The following is a 7,743-nucleotide window of genomic DNA, read 5'->3' as shown; positions in this document are numbered from 1 at the left end:
CTCTTCTACCCAATGTTCTCATTTCCCCTCACTCACTCAGTTCCAGCCACACCAGCCTCCTTGCTTTTCTCAAACAGTCGGGCACACACGCACACACACACCCATCTGCCTCCGCCTGGACGCTGGCCCCTCAGACACCAGAAGACTCATTCCCTCGCTTCTCAAGCGTCTTTGTCAGAGGAGCGTCCCTGAGAGCCCACCTTACCTACCACAGCACCTGCCCCTGACATCCTCTATCTGCTGAAAACCTAAGGCTTGTGCCCCCAGGTCAGAGGTCAAGCCCCACCCCCAATGTGACAAGGGTTAGACGGGCCCTAGGGTGGAGTCCCCATGGTGGGCTGTGCCCTTCCAAGGAGAGGATCCCTCATCACAGCCCCGAGCCAGCCTCTGGCCTGTGCTTCCAGCACCCTGATCTAGGAGAATAAATGTGCTGTTTAAGCACCAGCCTCTGGGGTTTCCTTAAAGTTGCCTCTGCTGAGAACGTCCTCCCTCTCCTTCACGGGTTTATATATCCCTTAGTATTTCTCTCTCGGTTCCCTTAGTATTTCTCTTGCTGTTTCCTTAGTATCTGCTCTTTCCTTAGTATCTGTATTAGCGAGATTCTCAGTAACATGCAATGGATGGATAAATCTGGTTTTTAGCCGAAACCAGTTTGGCTCAGTGGATAGAGCGTCGGCCTGCAGACTGAAGGGTCCCGGGTTCGATTCCGGTCAGGAGCATGTACCTTGGTTTGGGCACATCCCCAGTGGGAGATGTGCAGGAGGCAGCTGGTCGATGTTTCTCTCTCATCGATGTTTCTAACTCTCTATCTCTCCCTTCCTCTCTGTAAAAAATCAATAAAATACATTTTTTTAAAAAATCTGATTTTTAGAACTCAGCTACAGCCAAATAATGCAAAGTTGGTCATTTGTGCCATTAGTTCACAGGAGAGCTGCTCCCCACGACCCCCTGCCCCCCCACAAGAAATGGAAGATGCTTAAGCAGTGGAGCTGCCAATGTCCAACATAACAATTATAGGTCTGTAATCTAAATGGCGGCAAGAAATGTATTTTTTAAAAATCCTGGCATAAGGCAAATAGGAAACATGCATATAAAATTTTTGACTTTTCAATCACTGAAGTTAATGCATTGTGGAAACACCCATCAAGGAGTGACAAGCTGTTTGTTTCTTGGGACAAGGTAAGGACTTCTTTTTTCTAGTCCTGAGCGTGTTAACGTTATAGTTGAGCTGGTGAGAATTCTGAGCCATCCAGTGTGTATTTTAAGTTCATTTGTCAGACAAAATATGAGGAAATGTGGTCTCTTTTATCACTTTTTCCTTCTGAATGGCTAAATCCAGATAACAGCACTCGGAGCGAACTGGAGGAGCCGGTTCTGCCCCTGCCCAGCTCCCGTCACCTGAGCCCTGTGCCCAGTGGGCAGCTGAGCCCCAACACAAGCGCCCCCACATTAAGAACTGGGTTACACGGCTACTCACATAATTTCACAACAGAGAAGGAAAAGGAAGCCACACAAAGGGACAGAAGAGCAGCCACAGGGCAGGCGCTGCCTAGCACATACGCTTTCCTAAGAAGGGGTCACAGCGTGTTCGGTGAAGGCGGCCCCACTCTGCCCATGGGGTCCACACAGTTTTACTTCTGCAGAGATTTCCACACTTGCTTTCTGGCCAAATATATGAACACTTCCATGTGGGATATGCACATTCTTAAAACACCTTACGTTTCTTAAAGGTTTCCTGTGGCTCTTCTGTTTAGACAATGCTGTGTATAAAATTACCATAAACATTTACCATCAACGTTACAGAATCATATGAGCGGGCGTTCCAATCGGACGCGTGTAGCCCCTGCCTGGCCCACGCCCGCCTCGCAGGCAGCTCTCTCGCCCTCGCAGGCAAGTGGAGGGGGCGCTCCTCGTTCTGTTCTGGCCTCCGGGGTGAAGTGCCCACAGTCACAGAGCCTGAGGCCGGGGGCTGAGTCCGCGGGACCGGCCTGGCCGGCGCTCTGTCCCCAGTTTCCTGATGACATGACTTCACCTCGGAGCCTCCTCTGCCCTCACGAAGCCAGGGCACCTTCTCATTAGAAAACAGCCACGTGGCGAAGCCCCTCCGGCTCTAAAGCGCACAGTGTAACCGGCTGAAGCTGCTCGGCTGCTGCGCGCGTGTTCACAGTCGCACATGCACGCACGCGCTCGCTGTGGAAGGGGCGGGACCAGAGCATCTGCACCAGGACTCTGCAGCGCGCCCGTCGGGGATCTGCTCCTGGGGGACGAAGCTCAGCTGGGGACCCAGCGGAACTTGTAGCCCCCGCTGGCCGTCCGGATGGTGAAGGCGTTGCCCTGGGGGAAAGACAGGGTGCGGATGGTGCCGTGGCTGCGGATGGGGGTGCAGAAGGAGACGCCCTCCTCCAGCTCCCCGCTGCTCAGGTCGGCCGCGCACGGGCTGCAGTCGGTGCGCAGCCCCCGGAAGGCGCCGTGCAGGAGCCCGGGCCGGCAGGCCAGGCTGGCGGGCTCCGGCTGCAGGCGGAGGCGCTTGGGGTCGCGGCTGCGCAGAGCTTCCTCGCAGCGCTCGGAAAGGTCCCGAAGGAGGGCGTCCACGTGCGCGCAGTCCGGCCCCGCGGCGCCCAGCAGCTCCTCCAGGCTCCGCTTGGCGGCGGCCTTGGGCAGGCAGGGCTCCCCGCCCTCCGGGGCCTGCGTGATCATCAGCTTCTGCAAAAGACAGAGGGGCCCCCTGCGGCCAACGTGCTCTCCCGGGCCGGCTCGGACAGCTGGGGGGCTGCCCGGGGCGCACGGCACCTGGGCACACCTGTGCCCCGGGCCAGGGACTCGGCGGGCTCCCCACAGGCCTCTCCATCCCCCACCCGCCGGGCCGGACGCTGAAAGCGGGGCGGGTGCACAGATCGTCCCGACCGCCCGCGGTGCCCGCTCTCGCGCCACTTACGTCCAGCACCGACGCCAGGTGCCGGGTCCGACTGGCGAGTTCCTTCAGCCGCACGTTGCGCTCCCGGAGCGACGCGATCTCCTCCTGCTTCTGGGTCAGCGTCGCGTGCAGCTGCGGGAGGGGCCCCGGTGAGGGCGCTGCGCGAGTCCAGCCCAGACCCTGACGCCCACCCCGGGGCATTCACACCATCGAGAAGCCGAGTTCTCTGCTGTGACTCTTAACATATTTCGCTTTCGGCCCCACGCACCTCCGCCCCTGGGCACGGGCAGCTCCGACGCGCCCTTCCGTCGCCGGCCGGGCGGGCCCGGGGAGCTTGGCGCTCGACGGGCAGGACTCGCACAGCGAGGGGCACTGGACGGGGACGCCCGTCCCGCACAGGGAGGCTCCCGAATGCCGAGGCCCTGGAGAGCCGGTCGGGGCTGGACACCGAGGGGGAGCCCGGGAGCAAGAGCAGCCCCGGGAGCCGCCTGGACCCCGGTCCCGAGGTCCCGACACATCCCCGCCCCCCGCCCGCCCCCACCGTCGTGGCCGCCGGCCGGCCGGGCCCTACTTGGTTGTTCTCCACCAGCGCGTCCCCCAGCGCCCGCTGGTTCTGGTCGGCCAGCTCCCGCCAGTACTGCTCCGCCGGCGGGGGTGGCGGGGGCGGCGGCAGGGCCCGCGGGTCCGGCGGGGGCGAGAGGCAGGGCCCGAAGGGCAGTGAGTCGCCCGGAGAGCAGGGGAGGTCTCCGCCGGCCGGGGCAGGCGACATCCAGGGGGCCGAGCCTGAGGGAGAGCGGGAGCTGGGCGCGCAGCCTCGGATGGCCCAGCTGGGGCCGGACGGGGGCCGCGCCGGGTGCGGGGCGCCGGGTGCAGCGGCCGCGCTCTGCGTCCTCCCCTCCCGACGCCGGTGCACACGGGCAGGTGCTCACGTCAGCGTCCGGAGCTGGTCTCGCCGAGGTCACACACCCCGCAGGTCTGCGCACCCCTTCACTCTCCCTCCCGGTCACCTCGCGGGCAGGGCCCCTCCCAGAGCCCGCACGCGACTCATCTCCGTGGCGAGGCTGCGGCCCCCAGCGTCCCCGAGCCCGGCCCTGTGTGCGCTGGGGTCGCCACCTCCGGACCAGGGTGTCTGCACGAGGCTGGACGGGGTGGGGACCCCGGGAACCCCCCAACATCGAATGCCCGAGACGCCACGTGCCTGCGATGAGCTCGTCCACCGTCGCCCTGAAGTCCCGCAGGTCCCAGTCCGCCGCCTGCGGGCCATGGCTCTGCAATAAAGCGGAGGCGTGAGTCCGTGTAGCGAAGGCGGACGGGGAGCACCGCCGGCACCGACGCTGTCCTCCCGGCCCGCGGGAGTCTGCCCGCCCGAGCTCCCACCTGAAAACCAAAGCCCCACCCGAGGCGCGGGGCCCAGCAGGCCTGCACCGCCAGGGCGGGGGGTGGGGGGCCGGGAGCCGGGAGCGGGGAAGACCCGCGAGGGCCCGCAGGGCGCGCACCGCGAGCGTCTCTGTCGGGATGGTCCCTCCGCGCTCAGAGCAGCGACCCCGCCCCGCCCAGGTCCGCGCGCCCTCATTGGCCGGCCGCCAGCCAATCAGCGGCCTGCGCGCTCCCTGCGCCTGGGAACTTCCGCGCGGACTCACCCGGGACCCGCCTGGGGGCCCCGGGGGTCTCACGGGCAGTGACTCGAGCCCTGTTTCCCGCCGAGGCTCGGTCGCAGCCAGACCACAGCCCCGTGAAGGGGGGGAAGGGGGAGGGGGAGGAGGAGGGGGAGGGGGAGGGGGAGGGGAGGGGCGCTGGGACGTGGGCGCCGGAGATGCCGCGGAGCCCGGCCGCTTTCATGTCCTGAAAAGTCTGAGTTGCCTCCCCCAGAGGCGATGCGCCCCAGCATTTGCGCCTCCTGCGGGGCGCGGACCGGAAGGGGCCAGGCACCTCCCCGTCCCCTCAATCCCGAGCATCGGACTTGATAAAACTCCTCGCCCGACGACGTGGGAAACGCGGGGACGTGCCGGCTCCGCGATGCAGGGGGGAGGCCCTGGGAGCTGCGCTGCCGCCACTTGCTCCGCGGGGAACTTGCGGCCGCGTGGGAGGCGGGCGCCTCGGTCCTCCTCCTCCGCACCCCCAGCCTCGGCGTCCTTGAGGCGGCCCGGCTCCCGGCGCAGGCGGCCGGGAAGCAGGGGGGCTGGTGTGGCGGGCGCCCGGTTGCCCGACCCATGTGGCTGACCGACAGGTTCCTTTACTCAGGCGTGGTCTCCCTACAGCCCTTCGTGGCGCCATCAGGGCGTTTGTGAGAAGGGGACCTTACTCCGCCCCGACCTTGCAGACGGAGCCAGAGCCAGGCTCCGCAGGGAGGAGGGGAATAAAGCTTGTAGACAAGTCCTGACCGCAGAAGCCTGGAGGCTAACGGGGGTGGCGGGGGTGAGGGGGCAGGAAATGCTTCCGCTGCGTGTACAGGTGTGACCCACCCAGACCTCCAGCACTCATCTCTGTGCACCTCCCCCAGCAGGAGGGGAGGAGGGGGCCTGGGAAGTGTGGGGGAGCCTGGACTGGCCAGTGGTCTCCCAAGGGGACCTTCCCCTCGGGCACTCCCCTTTGCATCAGCTCCGTCTTCCCCAGGAAAAGTGCTGGACCTCCTGGGCCATGGGTGTGAGCTCTGCCCTCAAATGTTGAATCCTAGCTCCCCAGTGAGATAAAACCTGGCATTTCTCCAAGTACAACAGCAGCCCCCCCCCCCCACACACACACAGACGGACACAGGACATGACAGCAAGTGTGAAGCTCTCTCTGTGAGCACAGATCCAGGAGAGCCCGCTGGGCTCCTGTTACCCGCAAAGTAAACAGCTGGAGGGAGGCTGTGTCGCTCCGGGTCAGAGGAAAGGAGCCCAGACTGTCCTTCCTTGTCTGAGCATCTCGATCTCAAAAGAACCGGGACCGGCCTCCGCGGGGCCAGCCCGCTCTCGCCTTCTGCCTGGACCACCCCTGCTCTCAGGGGCACCCGCACCGAGGCCCGGGCTCTGTCCCTCCGCGGAGGCCTGGGAGCTCTGCTCCACCACCTGCCCCAGTTGTGGGCCGTCCTGTCTTAGAGTCCCGTGCTGGGCCTGCCCACGGGCCCCTGATGCGGGGAAGCTGGCCTGGCACCCGGCGCTGCCTGCAGCCGGGCCTGCGGGCTCCGGGCGCGGCCTATCCCAGGGGAGCAGGCTGCCGCCTCCGCCAGGGCCGGGCCGGGCGGGGCAGGGTCAGCCCTGGGGAGCAGCAACGGGATGGAAACAGAAGACAGGTTTTGGGGGTAAAGAAAAAAGTCAAACGCCTCTGTCCCATGCGGGTAAGTAACGCGAGCCTTTATGGGGAGGAAATATTCCAGAAGCGCCCAACTGCCCCGGGCCGCCTCTGCAGAGTCTCTGAGTCCTCGGTTCCGCCCCCCCCCCCCACCCGCCCCGCTTCCTCCTGCGGTAAACTCCCTCCCGTGCTCCATCCCGCGCGCTCCTCCCTCCACGCTCCTTGGATGCGGGGAATGAGATGGTTCACGGGGACCGCAGGGCGGGGGCGGCGTGTCAGACGCCCAGCGAGCCACTGTGCTCCCCTCCCGCCCGGCCCCTGGGGAGCGGTCACCCGCTCCTCTGTCGCAGTCCAGGGGAGGATGGAGGAGGAACGGAGACCCGAGGCGCGTCTGGAGCAGGAGCCCTGGGGAGCCCTGCCCTCGGGGAGCCCTGCCGGAGCCAGCGCGGCTCTGAGAACGGCCGGCCGTGGAGGCGCACCGGGAGGACAGGCGTTCCGACTCTCCAGGCGCAGATTCCGGCCCGCGCCCCCTCCCCCGCTGGCCAGACGGGCCTGCGCTTCCCCCGCAAGGGCCGGTGTGGGAACGAACCTGTAGTTTGGGCGCCGCAGGCGGCGAGGGACCCCGCTAGGGAGGGAGGTACCTGCGAGGCGGCCGAGTCCCCGGCAGGCGGCGCGTCGGGCCCGAGGAACGAGCAGTCGGCGAGGTCCTGCAGGTCGATGGTGGTGAAGGCTGCACGGGGACCCGGGGACACGCGGGCGGACCATGAGCGGCGCCGGGACGCGGACCCGGGGCCCGCAGCTCCTCCCCGCCGCGCGCGCCCACCCGCCCGGCAGGGGAGCCCCCGGGGCGGGGGCGACGGGCTCACCTGGCAGCGCCGCGGGCTCGGCGCCCGGGGGGTCCTCGTACACGGACACCGGGCCGCCGCCGCAGCCGCCGGGGAAGAACTGCCGCGGAGGGACGAGCTAGGCGGGCACAGAGACGGTGAGCGCGGGCCGGCCACGCAGCCCGGGGCCTGGGGACCCGCCCGCCCGGCCCACCTTCCTCTCCGGCCGCCCGGGCTTGGCGAGGGCCCGGCCGCGCAGCTCCTGCATCCGGTTGGGGCAGATGCTGCCGAAGGCCCGGCGTCCCGCCGCGGCTCCCTCGCGCGCCTGCATCCCGCCTGCCGCCGGCCCGCACCCCGCGCCCCGCGCCCCGCGCCCCGCTGGCTCTGCAGGTCCCGCGCGGCCGGGTGGAGCCGGGGGACGGAGGTGCGGGGGAGGGAGGGGAGGGCGCGGAGGGAGGACCCCGCGCGGGAGGGCGGCTCGCGCCGGAGGTGGCGCCGTCAGCCCCGGACAATCTGCCGCGGGCGGAGGCGTTAAACCCGACCCGGCAACGGCTTCCCCCGGGACCGCGAGCGCGGGGCCCGCGCCCGCCAGCGCCCTTTTGGCGAGTGTTGGCGCCGCCGCCTCCAGGCCGCGCCAAAGGGAGGCGGGAGGCAGGGTTCCCGGCGCGCGCGCCGCCTTCCCGCTCGGCGGCGGAGGACACGCGAGGGCTCTTTCCCGTGTTCTCCCCTCCG

The 7,743-nt window shown here is 67.1% G+C and overlaps 1 protein-coding gene across 1 annotated transcript; it reads right to left on the bottom strand.

The window, feature by feature from the left end:
* Positions 1-1,048: 1,048 nt before the first annotated feature.
* Positions 1,049-7,342, bottom strand: MCIDAS (multiciliate differentiation and DNA synthesis associated cell cycle protein). Its single transcript, XM_070411400.1, has 7 exons — positions 7,226-7,342; positions 7,054-7,150; positions 6,829-6,917; positions 4,113-4,182; positions 3,486-3,697; positions 2,936-3,046; positions 1,049-2,703 (listed from the first exon to the last, which is right to left on the bottom strand). Exons 1-7 carry the CDS (start codon positions 7,340-7,342, stop codon positions 2,272-2,274), a joined length of 1,128 nt encoding a protein of 375 aa, XP_070267501.1. The 3' UTR covers positions 1,049-2,271.
* Between the last annotated feature and the right edge of the window lie 401 nt (positions 7,343-7,743).

Source organism: Myotis yumanensis, unplaced genomic scaffold (assembly GCF_028538775.1).
Source record: "Myotis yumanensis isolate MYYU_CA2020_CCGP unplaced genomic scaffold, mMyoYum1.0.hap1 SCAF_4, whole genome shotgun sequence".
Lineage (NCBI taxonomy): Eukaryota > Metazoa > Chordata > Mammalia > Chiroptera > Vespertilionidae > Myotis > Myotis yumanensis.
This window is presented reverse-complemented; position numbering and strand designations above follow the sequence as displayed.